Source organism: Diaphorina citri, unplaced genomic scaffold (genome assembly GCF_000475195.1).
Source record: "Diaphorina citri unplaced genomic scaffold, Diaci psyllid genome assembly version 1.1 scaffold759, whole genome shotgun sequence".
NCBI lineage: Eukaryota > Metazoa > Arthropoda > Insecta > Hemiptera > Psyllidae > Diaphorina > Diaphorina citri.
Window position 1 is genome coordinate 68,944 of NW_007378192.1, and position 16,565 is coordinate 85,508.

The 16,565-nt window shown below is 39.1% G+C and overlaps 1 protein-coding gene and 1 long non-coding RNA gene across 2 annotated transcripts in view; both read left to right on the plus strand.

The window, feature by feature from the left end:
* LOC103511857 (mitogen-activated protein kinase kinase kinase 15) overlaps positions 1-16,565 on the plus strand; it is a 35,226-nt gene that overhangs the window by 6,532 nt on the left and 12,129 nt on the right. The window contains exons 7-9 of the mRNA XM_026825484.1: positions 7,589-7,722; positions 8,058-8,323; positions 8,765-8,931. Of these exons, the coding sequence (XP_026681285.1) occupies positions 7,589-7,722; positions 8,058-8,323; positions 8,765-8,931 (567 nt within the window). The remainder of the gene's footprint in view (positions 1-7,588; positions 7,723-8,057; positions 8,324-8,764; positions 8,932-16,565) is intronic.
* On the plus strand, positions 6,163-6,927 carry LOC113468521. The gene is made up of 2 exons (XR_003392248.1): positions 6,163-6,249; positions 6,853-6,927. It is a non-coding gene; the product is annotated as an uncharacterized LOC113468521 (long non-coding RNA).

Below are 16,565 nucleotides of genomic sequence, written 5' to 3' on the forward strand. Positions count from 1 at the left end.
AGTGGCAGGAACTAAAACTTCAGACCAGGATAAGGTACTAATAAAAATGCAGAAAAAGTTTCGAATAGCAAAATAAAAAAAAAAAGCAGTTCTGTAACTGCTTGATAGTTGGCAGGAGTAGGAGAGTATTGACTCATTGATGCTCTTCCGATCTTGAACGGTACTTGACAAAATGGCCGCAATGGCGCCTTTTTTTAAAAATGTTCTATTTTTGAAAAATAATAATAATCTATTTTCTTAATTATTTTAATAATAATTATTAATTAAAGTGTTTTAACTAGACCATTTCTTTGTATTCGTAGTATAAAATGTGTGTTTTGTGTTATCTGTAAAATGTATGTTGAGTGTTTCTTTATGGAGTTGGAGTAGGTATGTCTGGATGCCAGTTTGATAAGTAGGTACCTAAACTGATAATTGATAAGAAGCCCAATTCAATTTTGGAAGATAATAGCACTTGAATTAACGTTATTAAGGAATTAATATATCAGTGATCATCCATTGTACGTGAATCTCAAGCTCCCATTCATGCAATTGTGTGAAAAACGGAGAAAAACCATGTAAAATTGAATCTCTCTCTTGTCACCCTGTTTCACGTCTGGATGCCAGTCTGATAAGTACCTAAACTGATAATTGATAAGCCCAATTCAATTTTGGAAGATAATATGCACTTGAATTAACATTATTAAGGAATTAATTTATCAGTGATCATCCAATGTTTGTGAATCTCAAGCTCCCATTCATGCAATTGTGTGAAAAACGGAGAAAAACCATGTAAAATTGAATCTCTCTCTTGTCACCCTGTTTCACTGGATGCCAGTTTGATAAGTAGGTACCTAAACTGATAATTGATAAGAAGCCCAATTCAATTTTGGAAGATAATACCTATGCACTTGAATTAACGTTATTAAGGAATTAATATATCAGTGATCATCCAATGTTCGTGAATCTCAAGCTCCCATTCATGCAATTGTGTGAAAAACGGAGAAAAACCATGTAAAATTGAATCTCTCTCGTCACCCTGTTTCAAGTTTTGTTGATCCTGGAAGTCCTTGTCAACCTGTAGAAAGAGAAGGATAAAATTCAATCATGCCTACTAATTTGAATGTACCTGTTGATGATATATTGGGTAAGTTATTTAATTCATTACTTGAGCCATAAGAGTTCTATTTTAGAGGGAATGTAAAATAACACCCACACACCAAGTGACACTGTATTGTGATGTTATTGATACCAAGTTATCTCAATCAATACCTAGACTTATTTATTAGGTATAAATGTAAATAATATATTATGTTCTTGGTTGTGTAAGCAAATTTGTTGCAGAGCAAAATAAAGCTGTGATACCAATAATGTTGTGTACTAACATTGGGCATTATTGGGACAAAGTTGATCCAATGATAAGGAACTTCCTTGCCATAAAAAAGGTTCTGGGTTCAAGCCCCAGAGTAAAAAAAGAAAGAAAAAAAAACACTTGTATTTTGATTGTTAACATTTCAACAAGTTACTCCTGTTGTTCTCATGTTGACTCATTCCTGAATGATATTTTGTGTCTCTGATAAGTATGCTTATTATTTGATGTTCCATTGAACAAGTTCTTTGATTGATTTTAATTGCAGACAGTCACAGTGAGACAGACAGTCAGTCAAGCTTATCCAGTAAGGCTCTTATGGATGTAGTATGTGTTATTGATGTCAGTGTACCAAGTGATCTAAGCCATCGGAGAAGAGCTTTGGATGAAATTATTCAAGCCTGCTCCCTGGTCAATGCTAAACTTAATCTTATTGAGGTCAGTAACATCTTATTGAGGTCTCCTTGTTTGGGTACCTATTTTTCCCCCTTTATTATGAGCTGGACTTCAAAAATTTGAGAGAAAAGAAATATCTAAAATAATATCTAGACTTGTTTTACAAAAGACTTGTCTTTATATCTTAGTTACCTACCTACCTACTTGTTTGGTTTCTAGACTCATTTTCTATTTGTTTTGATTTCAGTTTGAGAGGTTGGATTGGCAGAAGACAGAAGTGGTGGAGTTGTTCTATAATGCAGACGTGGCTATTGTGGATATTTCCATTCTAGCGAGACAGACAGTCAGTCAAGCTTATCCAGTAAGGCTCTTATGGATGTAGTATGTGTTATTGATGTCAGTGTACCAAGTGATCTAAGCCATCGGAGAAGAGCTTTGGATGAAATTATTCAAGCCTGCTCCCTGGTCAATGCTAAACTTAATCTTATTGAGGTCAGTAACATAGGTACCTATCTACTTGAGGAGGTAGATAGGTACCTAATAGAAGGAGGTGTGTGTAAACAGGGTCATAATAATAGGGGGGGGGGAAGCTTAATTATTTTCTGTTTACTATGGGGTGGACGCCAAAAATCTGGGAGAAAAGAAATATCTAAAACAATATCTAGATTTGTTTTACAAAAGACATAGGTATTTAATTTTTTAGTTACCTAAATACTTTTGGTTTCTAGATCAAGAGACTGATTTTCTGTTTGTTTTGGTTTCAGTTTGAGAGGTTGGATTGGCAGAAGACAGAAGTGGTGGAGTTGTTCTATAATGCAGACGTGGCTATTGTGGATATTTCCATTCAAGAGCAGAGGAGTTCTCTGTTGTATCATCTAGGTGTGCGGGAGAGTTTTGGCATGAAACAGAACATTCTCCTCTACAATGATTGTGATACAGAAACTGCAGTTAGAGTCAAGGTAATCTAGAGATGGGGGGGGGGTGATAAAAAGAAGAGGAGGAAGCCAGACTAGTTGGCTTAGATTAGTAAGTGTGCTACTTTGTAAGCTCTAGGTCGTGAGATCGATTCCTACCCAGGGCAGACTTAATCCTAAACAGTTAACTGAATCTAACTTGTTAAAGAATGTTGCTTCTCAGAATGGCTGGTTTTCTCCTACCCTGTCCTCTCTCTTCGATTTCAGGACAATGAGACCTTCATTTTGTTACAATTCCATCTATCAAACCTCTTTAAAAAACAATAATAAAAAATAGAAAGAATGTAGTCGATTTTTGGCTGAACAGTTTTTTTTATTGATGCTGAGCATCAAACTCAAGACCTTTCGAACCCTCTTGGTTTCAGATGTCATGTCAGGGCTATACATTTGTCACCTACCGGCTGGAGGATTGTGGTTCTTGTCTGACCACACACACACTGTCTGTTACTTCTGAGCAGAGACCGAGTCTCGAACCCCGCGTACCCTTGACTGTGAGACTCAAGAAGATACTGCAGGATGTCGAAATACAATCCAAGTAAGATCCCGTTTCCACTTGTCATGCATAGTGGGAGGAACACTCATTTAAATTACATTGCCTACAGGACCTTCAGAAAAAAAAAAATCGGGTTAATCTGGGAAAAGGCCTTGAGAGAGAGTGTGATTGAGCAAGCAGAAAGAGGGAAAAGAGGAGAAAGAGAAAGAGAGGAAAAAAATGAATAGGCCTGGTGGCAGCGCTTCGAACTCTTGACGTACGCACGTCTCCTGACACGCTTGATTTATTAACAGAAGTAAGTAAAGCTTAGAATGTAACATAAAGAATGAAGGAAGAACATGAAAAAATTAAACATCAAGAAGGTCATACGTTCGGCCCTGGTCCTCCAAAAATAAAATAGCTAAGCGTCTCAACGTTTTTTTTTTTTTTTTTTTTTTTTTTTATTTTTTAAGGAAAGTGAAAAAAGAGGATGTTAAAATTAATAAGCTGAGCGGCACGGCGCTTCGAACTCTTGACTTTCGCGAGCCTGCCGACACGCTTGATTTATTAACAGAAGTGAATCTTCAAATGTAACATGAAGAATGAAGAAAAAACATGGAAAATTTAAATATTTATTGATTGTCATTTCGGCGCGAACGACCTACCTACTGTCCGTAGTGTTAAAGCTCCTAAAAGGAAAAAAAGTCATAACGTCGGCCTTGGTCTTCCAAAAAAATATAACAGGTAAGCGTCTCGACGTTTAAAATTTCAAGCAGGTCTTGAGAGATCCAGCGTTGGGAAAGACTTTACAAAGATCCTGTATTTGTTTACAGGGTTCACATTAAGGAGAAGTTTCTAGCTGATCTAAGGAAGGCAAGGGAAATGTACTCAGGAGAAGAACTGAAGACAGCTCTCTATAACTTAAGACAAAGACTGGATGATCCTAAGGTTTTATCCGGAGAAGTGGTACTCAATGTTCTCATGTCCTTCCGAGATATACAGGTAAGTGAATCGACAACGGATGCTACGAAACTTCGATTCTGACGGGAATCGAACCCAAGACTCTAGGTGTGCAAGGCTAGTGTGATACCCACTCGGCCAGAGAGTGAATGGGTGAGTCTTAACTTAACTGTGCCAGCCTAGTTTGCTTGGTTGGTAGTGCGTCTGCCTTATAAGCGCTAGGTTGCGGGTTCGATTCCTGCCCTTAGCGGATTTTATCCTAAACAGATAAGGTTCATTCTCGGAACCACCGGCGTTCTCCTATCCTGTCCTCCTTTCCTATTTGGGGACAATAAGACCTCAGCAGTTACAGTTCCCTCTAGCAAACCTCTTGTAAAAACTACTACTGTTGATTGATTTACAGGATTACGATGCTATGGTACAGCTGGTGGAAGATCTGAGAACTATCCCCACTAAGAAGAAATACATGCAGACCCCTATGCTACGCTTTCTATATCTGTTTGCTCTCAATAGGTGAGTTTACTAAACAACCAGACTATAAGTAATTACTCTATTGTAGGTCTCCCATCTGATTACTAACTACGCGTAACGTTGCTTAACTTCAGTGATCTACTGGGAATTGGTGCAGTCAATGTGCTACGGGTTTACTAACTACGCGTAACGTTGCTTAACTTCAGTGATCTACTGGGAATTGGTGCAGTCAATGTGCTACGGGTAATTTAGAAAAGAAAGCATGAATTCGCGGAAAGACCGCCACGAAAAAAAGACACCGCTTCTGAAAGGTCAGAAGCCTTCAGGTCTGCGAAACTGCGAATTTGCTCTCAGGGATATCGCAAACGCCTCATGGAATTTGGTAGTAAAAGAAAGACGAAAAAAAAAACTGAGAATCTTTAAAGAAATCGTTGCATTTATGAAAAACCCACAAAGATTGGAAAAAATGACAATATGACACAAATACGGACACATTAAAATAAGACTCGAACACTATAATCATTTGTGTTCTATGTTTCAGTCTGTACAAACGAGATGAGCGTAGTCTCTTTCTCTACGTACATGAGAACTCGGATGACTTTGAAAGCTCAGAGGTGGGTAGTCTACTTGAGTTTTTGTTACAATGCTGTAAATTGTAAAAGCTCCCCCCCACACTATGGTGTTCGTTTACCATGTCTAACACTTCACTTTCATTACAATATACTAAATATTAATTTATTTATTAACAATCACTTGTGTTTTATTCAGATTCAAATTGTAGTTCCCTTGGTTATGGATCCAATACCTTACTAGAAGCACTTGAAGGCTGTTACTTATTTTCTTTACAAAATACCAACCTAAGTACAGCATTAATTAGGTATCTTCTTGGATTTCACACCACTTCCTTGTCCTAAAGTCCAAAGCATGTTTTGGTATTGTTACACATTGATAGGTTTTCCTATGGCCTTGTGTTTCAGATTGTTGAATGGTGTTACATTTCAACCTAAGTACAGCATTAACTAGGTATCTTCTTGAATTTCACACCAGTTCCGAGTTCTAAAGTCCAAAGCATGTTTTGGTATTGTTACACATTGATAGGTTTTCCTATGGCCTTGTGTTTCAGATTGTTGAATGGTGTTACATTGCGTATTTCTTGTTCAATAGGATGAGAATAAATATCAGCTGTTAACTCTTCCAGTGGTATTTCTGGTTCTTCTTTTGCTTTCTTTGTAGCCACGTCTACTTCGGTTTTGATTTCGTTGTCAATTTTCTGGAAATCGTGAGAGACAATTTTTATTACTCCGGGTCCGGGTTTACAATCTCGCATTTTTTTTGACTCTGTACAAATTTTATGAGTGAATTTGTAGAAGTTTTTTTCTGCATTTTGAGACGTTTAATTAATTGGTTATTAATTTAAACATTTGGTGTAGTTTACCCTCTTACTGTTTACCAATAATAATGTGTGCTCTCTTCCGACTATTAGCTTAAGGTCCGTTCCCACTTGTCGTTCGGGGAAAAATCGTGTCGTGTGTAGTGGGAAGTATAACTTAAGACAAAGACTGGATGATCCTAAGGTTTTATCCGGAGAAGTGGTACTTAATGTTCTCATGTCCTTCCGAGATATACAGGTAAGTGAATCGACAACGGATGCTACGAAACTTCGATTCTGGCGGGAATCGAACCCAAGACTCTAGGTGTGCAAGGCTAGTGTAATACCCACTCGGCCAGAGAGTGAATGGGTGAGTCTTAACTTAACTGTGCCAGCCTAGTTTGCTTGGTTAGTAACGCGTCTGCCTTATAAGCGCTAGGTCGCGGGTTCGATTCCTGCCCTTAGCGGATTTTATCCTAAATTGATAAGGTTCATTCTCGGAACCGCCGGCTTTCTCCTATCCTGTCCTCCTTCCCTATTTGGGGACAATAAGACCTCAGCTGTTACAGTTCCCTCTAGCAAACCTCTTGGAAAAACTACTACTGTTGATTGATTTACAGGATTACGATGCTATGGTACAGCTGGTAGAATTCCTTCCCTATTTGGGGACAATAAGAACTCAGCAGTTACAGTTCCCTCTAGCAAACCTCTTGGAAAAACTACTACTGTTGATTGATTTACAGGATTACGATGCTATGGTACAGCTGGTCTCCTTCCTTATTTGGGGACAATAAGACCTTAGCAGTTACAGTTCCCTCTAGCAAACCTCTTGGAAAAACTACTACTGTTGATTGATTTACAGGATTACGATGCTATGGTACAGCTGGTGGAAGATCTCAGAACTATCCCCACTAAGAAGAAATACATGCAGACCCCTATGCTACGCTTTCTGTACTTGTTTGCTCTCAATAGGTGAGTGTATACTGTATAGCCTATAGGTACGCTATTAATCACCTTTGTGGCCGAGTGATTAATAGTTAGTACTCCAACCCGGATTTACTGGGTTCGGTGAAGAAATTTTATAACCAAACTTTTCCGTTTTTGGATAGGTAGGTATGGGTGTAAAAGAACGCCTTGAAGTAATGCAAGAGTAGTTCTGATTTAATATAGGAAGATACCTAGTTAGCTTGGAAAGTAGCAAGTGAGTTCTAGATATTTTTTTTTTTTAAGCGACGCTTTAAGGGAGATAATTACTAAACAACTAGACTATAAGTAATTACTCTATTAACAACATGGTTCACCTTGGTGGCTGAGTAGTTAGAGCACTGACTCCCAACCCGGAGATGCTGGGTTCCAATCCCATCCAAGGAAGAAATTTTCTGACCAAACTTTTCCTTTCCCGTATAGGGGTGTAAAAGAAAGTACCTTGAAGTAATACGAAACCGATTCCAAAGTAATGGAAGAAGAAAATTGAATAGCCACAAACTCTGATGTAGTCAGCCTAGTTAGCTTCGATAAAGTAGCAAGTGAGTTCCAATTTTTTTTTTTTTTATTTTATTTTCACAAATTTCTAACCAACTTGTTCTCTATGATTTCAGTTTGAGTATGATTTCGATGAGGCTGGTAATAGAATAGAACTAGGTAAAGGTTCATATGGTGTAGTGTATGCTGCTAGGGAACTGGATAGACAAGTCAAACTTGCCATTAAGGAGATACCGGAGAAAAATCTCGGGTAAGTGTAAAAGCAACAAAAACAATGCTTTGAAAAAAAAAGTTCTAGGAAACTGTAACAACGCAGGTCTTATCGCATCGAAAACGCAAAGAGGGAAGGAGCATAGGATATAGGATAGGATAAAGATCGCCCCGTGTGAGAATCGAACCCCACGACCTAGCGCTTACAAGACTTGCGCGGCGCTACCTTCAAAGCTAACTAAGCCGTGGTTCTCTCTTCTTTTTGTTGTCCACTACCTTCCAAGCTGACTAGCCAGGCAAAACGATCAAGCCACCAGAAAGAGTTATGTTTTCTTAATATAGGAAAATGAAAATGACTGTTTTTCTGCTTTCCAGTGATGTACAACCACTTCATGAAGAGATCAAGCTTCACTCTCAGCTCCGTCATAGAAACATTGTACAATACTTGGGTTCCGTATCTGAGGAGGGCTACTTCAAAATATTCATGGAACAGGTCCCAGGAGGCAGTCTGTCAACGTTGTTACGGGTCAAGTGGGGCCCGTTGAAAGAAAATGAATCCACCATGTCATTCTATACAAAACAGATTCTGGAGGGTCTCAAGTATTTACATGGGCAGAAAATAGTACATCGGGATATTAAAGGTAAATTTTAGAGGTCTTATCATCCCGTAATCAAATAGAGAAGCAGGACAGAATAGGGAAAAGCCAGCCGTTCCGAGACTAAACCTTATCTGTTTAGGATAAAATCCGCCCCGGGTGGGAATCGAACCCGCGACCTAGTGCTTACAAGGTGGTACCCTCCAAGTTAACTAGTCAGGCTAAACTCCAAGTTTTAACTCGACATTTGTGCATTTAGTTTGTCTGTACCTCTGTCTTCTTTATCTTCTTATTTCATCATAACTTTCAAACGGTTTGTATGATTTGAATGAAATTTGGCAGAAATGCTCAACACATAATGGGCATTTTCTCACTAGATTTTAGGTCCGACAGGTCTTGTGGGGTCCCCCGTGGGAGTATTTTTTCTTTTAAGTAAAACAATTGACCATACACAAACAAAATAATTTATAATCCAATCTATTTCAGGTGATAACGTTCTAGTGAACACATACAGTGGAGTTGTGAAGATATCAGACTTTGGTACTTCCAAGCGCCTAGCAGGTCTATGTCCTAGTGCTGAAACATTCACGGGTACTCTGCAGTATATGGCACCTGAAGTTATTGATAAGGGACAACGGGGATATGGCGCTCCGGTAAGACAAAGAGATAAAATCAATCCATGCTGTAGAATAGAATATAAAAAAATGAAAATAAATGTCTTTCTTTGTGTTATTATTTCACAACTTTTGGTGCTCACTGCAGCATTGTAGGATTTTTCCAAATACATATATCGCAATAATCCAGCTCCCAATTACCTACCATGCTGGCACCGGTCGCTATGCGCATTTATATTACATAGCTACTCATTTTCCTCACGAGGCTGAGTGGGCCCCGTAACGGCCAGTCACGGAATCAATCATTTGCATGATACAAATTTCTTGACCCCGCCGGGAATCGAACCCGGGTCTCCCGCGTGCAAGGCGAGCGCAGTGACCACTACGCCATGGGAGCTGACTAGCTTACTTACGTTTTGCTACAACATATAGGTAAGCTATAATCTAGCTTACTTACGTTTTGCTACAACATATAGGTAAGCTATAATCTAGCTTACTTACGTTTTGCTACAACATATAGGTAAGCTATAATCTAGCTTACTTACGTTTTGCTACAACATATAGGTAAGCTATAATCTAGCTTACTTACGTTTTGCTACAACATATAGGTAAGCTATAATCTAGCTTACTTACGTTTTGCTACAACATATAGGTAAGCTATAATCTAGCTTACTTACGTTTTGCTACAACATATAGGTAAGCTATAATCTAGCTTACTTACGTTTCGCTACAACATATAAGTAAGCTATAATCTAGCTTACTTACGTTTTGCTACAACATATAGGTAAGCTATAATCTAGCTTACTTACGTTTCGCTACAACATATAAGTAAGCTATAATCTAGCTTACTTACGTTTTGCTACAACATATAGGTAAGCTATAATCTAGCTTACTTACGTTTCGCTACAACATATAAGTAAGCTATAATCTAGCTTACTTACGTTTTGCTACAACATATTTTTGTAAGCTCCTTTTTAGGTCTTTTCTGACCATTAACGTCTCCCATTATCTTGGAGGGTAGCGCCTGCCTTGGAAGCGCCAAGTTGCAGGTTCGATTCCCGCCCGGGGCGATTTTTTTTTTTACACAGATAAGGTTCTTTCTCGGAATGGCTGGCTTTCTCCTATCTTGTACTCCTTTTCTGTACGTTTTTGTGACGATAAGACCTCCATTGTTACAGTTCCCTCTATCAAACAACAAAAACTGGTGTGAACATCGCACGACATTCAATACCTATTGGTTTTAAAAAAGTAAATTTATAACGTACATAATGTAAATGTATACCTCTAGTTTACGTTTCTATTGTATGTTTTCCGCCCTTGCAGGAAAAAGAAAACGTCCCGCGCCCTGGTGGCCCCTCCTCAAATCAGTCGCTCTGTATCCGTGCCTGGTCCTGGGGGTATTAACAGTTCTAGTTCCGCCCCTGTTACCCCTACACCACACAGTAGACACATCTCAGTGAATACTAATCTAGTGTGTACAGGAAATAATGGAGGAGATAAGAATATGCCCCTGTCACCTACTGGGGATGATACGTGAGTATACCAGTGTGTGTGGTCAGGTGGAAGAGCGTCCCTGAAGACAGTCTTGGAATGCAACTACTTTCCGCCCTTGCAGGAAAAAGAAAACGTCCCGCGCCCTGGTGGCCCCTCCTCAAATCAGTCGCTCTGTATCCGTGCCTGGTCCTGGGGGTATTAACAGTTCTAGTTCCGCCCCTGTTACCCCTACACCACACAGTAGACACATCTCAGTGAATACTAATCTAGTGTGTACAGGGAATAATGGAGGAGATAAGAATATGCCCTTGTCACCTACTGGGGATGATACGTGAGTATACCAGTGTGTGTGGTCAGGTGGAAGAGCGTCCCTGAAGACAGTCTTGGAATGCAACTAAATACCTATTACTTAGAAATAACCCGTATTCTTTGAAAGAATGTAAATGAGGAAAAGTCGGATTTCCACTATAGTGCAGGTAGCGCTTCAGTACATTAAAAATATTCTTCCTGGTAATTCAATAGGACTTGTCACATCTGCCGTTTAAGTTACAGTATGTTCACTGCCATCTAATCGTGTATAAAACATTTGACTCTTTATCAAAAGCACTGTGACTGAAACATTACCTGCTTTCTAGTGGGAATACATCTCATTTCTTTTCATTACAATGATTTAGACCCGTTAACCCTTTGAGTTTAAAGGCCGAATTCAGGTTCAGTTGGAAACACTTACCTATGCATACACTTCAGTGAGAGTTTTGAATTTCTTCTAAAAAGAGCACCTATTTTTGAGTGCCGTTTTGGAGTGTTGCTACCAATCGAATTTAACCCAGAATGATTGCATTTATTTATATTTACTATTCTCTATTTGGCTTGTACTAACAACATTAACTGAATGCGTGTTTGTGTGCTAAATGTCAGTTTTGTTCTAGGAAGAAGTACTCTTGGTACTCCACTCAGTCTCATCCTAACCCTCACTCAGACTCACACTCACCCAACAGAGTGGATACCAAGCGACACTCCGAGTCGAGTATCTATTTGAAAGTGCCCGAGTATGAAGCGCCATCTGTGAATAGGTAATGTGAAGATCAGACCCAGTTGTTAGCGCAGAATAAAGCTGTGGCCATACATAGATCCACGGCCGTCGATTGACGAGGTAAATCTATGCTGTCGGGACAGTGTACGGTTTCAGTCGATTAGGAAATCCTAATATTTGAGAGAGCCCGATACCGTTGGTTGTCCAAATTTACAGCGCAGCTGTTGAATGGAAAGAACTCCAAAGGTTGTGATCCTCGTAATCAAAATGTCTATTGTTAAGGCAAAGATCTTACATTTGAAGAATATTGGTGATCCCCAAAAAGAGAGAATAGTAGAATACCCTATTGTTATCATCCTTAGAGCGGAGCTTAGTTCCATTCTCTCCGTGAGTCCATTCATAATTTTATAGGGCCTTTTAAACTTGAAATTTATTACATAAATCCAATGAACTGATCAGTTCTTCACAAATTGTTAATCTTTTATCAGCAAATCGGCACATGTGTCGATTTGCTGATAAAAGATCATCTTTATCGGCAGAGCCCTCCTTAAAACGTATCAGTAAAACAGGTGAAGGAGGTCCACAACGAAATATTTACCATTAGTCGTAGAAGGGTTAGGTATTTACCATTGGACGTAGTACATGGAATTTATTTAGGCTTCTACGAATGGGGGAACACACTTCTTTACTGACCAGTGCCCTAAATCACCAAAGTATGGAAAAGTATCTTACAAGTGTAATAGCCAATGGAAAAGCAGAATTTTGAATTTGGACGAATCCTATCGAAATATGGAATTGTAAATACTTTTCCATACTTTGGTGATTTAGGGCACAGGTAATATTTGGTAATACACTTTGTATATTAATATAATTTAGGATAAGTAAAGTGTAAGGATAAATAAATACAAAGTGTTGTTAGCTTACCAGTCAGGAGGTTTGAGTTTGAACATGCACTCTGCTGCTTGAATAGCTTTCCCATAATCTTCTGCCAGTACAGAGATCTCGAAGAATGTAGCCACATCCCAATAGTCAGTCACTGTCAGCCAGACTATCTACTCTCTGTTTATAGTCCCTCAGCCAGACTATCTACTCTCTGTTTATAGTCCCTCAGCCAGACTATCTACTCTCTGTTTATAGTCCCTCAGCCAGAGTTCCAAGCGCCTATTTTTTTTCGACCATGCTTTTACAACTATTTATTATAATTATTATTTTTACAACTTTTTGTCTTACCGGAGCGCCATATCCCCGTTGTCCCTTATCAATAACTTCAGGTGCCATATACTGCAGAGTACCCGTGAATGTTTCAGCCTTATTATTGTTATTCATAAAGAAGGAAAAAAGTTGTTTGATAGAGGGAACTGTAACAATGGAGGTCTTATCGTCACAAAAACGTACAGAAAAGGAGTACAAGATAGGAGAAAGCCAGCCGTTCCGAGTTCATTTTTTTATATTCTATTCTACAGCATGGATTGATTTTATCTCTTTGTCTTACCGGAGCGCCATATCCCCGTTGTCCCTTATCAATAACTTCAGGTGCCATATACTGCAGAGTACCCGTGAATGTTTCAGCACTAGGACATAGACCTGCTAGGCGCTTGGAAGTACCAAAGTCTGATATCTTCACAACTCCACTGTATGTGTTCACTAGAACGTTATCACCTGAAATAGATTGGATTATAAATTATTTTGTTTGTGTATGGTCAATTGTTTTACTTAAAAGAAAAAATACTCCCACGGGGGACCCCACAAGACCTGTCGGACCTAAAATCTAGTGAGAAAATGCCCATTATGTGTTGAGCATTTCTGCCAAATTTCATTCAAATCATACAAACCGTTTGAAAGTTATGATGAAATAAGAAGATAAAGAAGACAGAGGTACAGACAAACTAAATGCACAAATGTCGAGTTAAAACTTGGAGTTTAGCCTGACTAGTTAACTTGGAGGGTACCACCTTGTAAGCACTAGGTCGCGGGTTCGATTCCCACCCGGGGCGGATTTTATCCTAAACAGATAAGGTTTAGTCTCGGAACGGCTGGCTTTTCCCTATTCTGTCCTGCTTCTCTATTTGATTACGGGATGATAAGACCTCTAAAATTTACCTTTAATATCCCGATGTACTATTTTCTGCCCATGTAAATACTTGAGACCCTCCAGAATCTGTTTTGTATAGAATGACATGGTGGATTCATTTTCTTTCAACGGGCCCCACTTGACCCGTAACAACGTTGACAGACTGCCTCCTGGGACCTGTTCCATGAATATTTTGAAGTAGCCCTCCTCTGATACGGAACCCAAGTATTGTACAATGTTTCTATGACGGAGCTGAGAGTGAAGCTTGATCTCTTCGTGAAGTGGTTGTACATCACTGGAAAGCAGAAAAACAGTCATTTTCATTCTCCTATATTAAGAAAACATAACTCTTTCTGGTGGCTTGATCGTTTTGCCTGGCTAGTCAGCTTGGAAGGTAGTGGATAACAAAAAGAAGAGAGAACCAGGGCTTAGTTAGCTTTGAAGGTAGCGCCGCGCAAGTCTTGTAACCGCTAGGTCGTGGGTTCGATTTCCACACGGGGCGATCTTTATCCTATCCTATGCTCCTTCCCTCTTTGCGTTTTCGATGCGATAAGACCTGCGTTGTTACAGTTTCCTAGAACTTTTTTTTCAAAGCATTGTTTTGTTGCTTTTACACTTACCCGAGATTTTTCTCCGGTATCTCCTTAATGGCAAGTTTGACTTGTCTATCCAGTTCCCTAGCAGCATGTAATGCTCAGTTGTTCACCAAAAAAGGAAATTTAACAACTAGGTGGGTGGTGAAGTTTGCCTAATGGATATCATTGACATTGAATATAAAGGGGAAATACAACTTGCTCACACAAACATGTGGTTTAAACATCTCCAGTAATTTTCCATAAGTATGTATACAGATAGTTGATGAGAAGGCATGACTCATGGCAAGATATGAATGGAAATCTAGGGACCAAATTCTACTCAGGCCCTCTGCACTTGAATCTACATCTACATTAGGATTAAGAAGCTTGTCTATTATATATCAAATATCATAGGACCTTTGATTGTAATACTGTTACACAGATTAAATTTCAGCACATGTAGGTAGGTGCTATCCCTGATATTCTTCCTATCCTACGCCAGTAGGTCATGAAGTTCTAACCTCAAACATGAACGATTCCGGATTTTGAAATCCCTTCACAAGGACATTCCAAGGTTGAACGACCCCTCCATGCATTATGAAGGTAATTTTCCAGCCCCGTTTCCTGGGAGAGGTTCACAGGGTTTCGTGGAAACAATAGAAAGTTCGAGAGCAAAATGTGCCCGACATTGGATGCAATACAACATGGAAACAACAAGGCGGCAACAACAACAACATCATCATCCGTGGTCAACAACAACAACACCAACAACAACATCCGTGGTCAACACCAACACCAACAACAACACCAACAACGACACAAACAACGACACCAACAACAACACCAACACCAACAACAACACCAACAACAACACCAACACCAACAACAACAACAACATCCGTGGTCAACAACAACAACATCCGTGGTCAACAACAACAACAACATATTTCGTGTTGGTCAACAAGGATGCAATACAATCGAAGGAAAAGGAAATTGACAAAACGGAACTTACCTCCATGACAATACGTCCTACTGGAGCACCATCGGCTGACATGTCGAAAAATACCTTGGGCAGACTCATTTTTTTGCCGTAATTACGAACAAGAAGCGAAGAACAAAACGCGAAAGAAGTTTGAGCAGTGTTTACGGAGAAGAGATGGCGGTGCAAAATGCCGGCTGCCATTGTGAATTTTTTCTTGAGCTTCAATTTGATGACGTCATACCGAAGTCAAAACTACTTTGGAAAAGTTGTGTAAGCTTAAAATTAAATTTCAAACAATATTTCTACAACTAGATTTATTTTAAATATTATTAAAAACTTGTTTTTGAATTTAGAAAGATTAAAGTCAAAACTACTTTGGAAAAGTTGTGGAAGCTTAAAATTAAATTTCAAACAATATTTCTACAACTAGATTTATTTTAAATATTATTAAAAACTTGTTTTTGAATTTAGAAAGATTAAAAAATTAATAACTAATTTTTTTCTTCAAAATAATTATTTTCAAGTTGTGTCAACGTTTTTGACTTCTTTTCAAATTTTTCCAAAGGAGCTCAAACCGTAGTGGATTCATGAAGGTTTAAGAAAAGTGAAGCCAGCTTTAAATACAGGGTGTTTACAAATTTCTGATCACTCGAACCCTCAGTCCCTCACCGAAGAGAAATGAAAAAAAAAAAAACTTTTTTTGAAGCGATCAATAGATCAGTTGCGCTTACTTGTGTGATGTTTCAAAGTCATAGAGCAGGAAAAATGAGGACCAACGGAATTTTTCTTTTTCTTCTTATTTTCTGAAACAGTTTTTTGCGCCTGTAGCTAAAGCCATTCATCTCCTGTTGGGTTGCACGTTGCAGCTTATCAAACTTCAAAGTAGGTACAATACAAACTTATCCAAAACCGAACACCGCACCGGTACCTCTCTTTCCTAGGAGAGATAGCTATCAGCTGATCAGAACTTCTACTTTCGGCTTCACTTTTTCTTGATGACAAGTACTTATCACCTCACCTCCTTGGACTGTACGATCCGTTTTAAATACCGCGGGCGATTTTCATACACGTGATTATCGCTGAACATAGAGGCTGTGTTTATGAACAGGGCTGAGATGAGCTCGGACGAGGTGAGATAGGATATTGTTTCTACAGTTTTGCATTGGAGTGGTAACCTCACCTCCTTGGATCGTACGATCCGTTTTAAATACCGCGGGCGATTTTCATACACGTGATTATCGCTGAACATAGAGGGTAGATAGTAAGTTGGTAGGTACCTGATACCTATTAGGTACCTACGTATTATAGTTCTTCTGGTAGATTTGTAAATGCAGTTTCTTTGTGTTATTATGTCACAACTTTGGTGCTCACTGCAGCATTGTAGGATTTTCCCAATATCTCAATAATCCTAAAATCCAATGTTTACCTACCATGCTGGCACCGGTCGCTATGCGCATTTATATGCCATAGCTACTCATTTTCCTCCGAGGCTGAGTGGCCCCCGCACCAGCCAGTCAC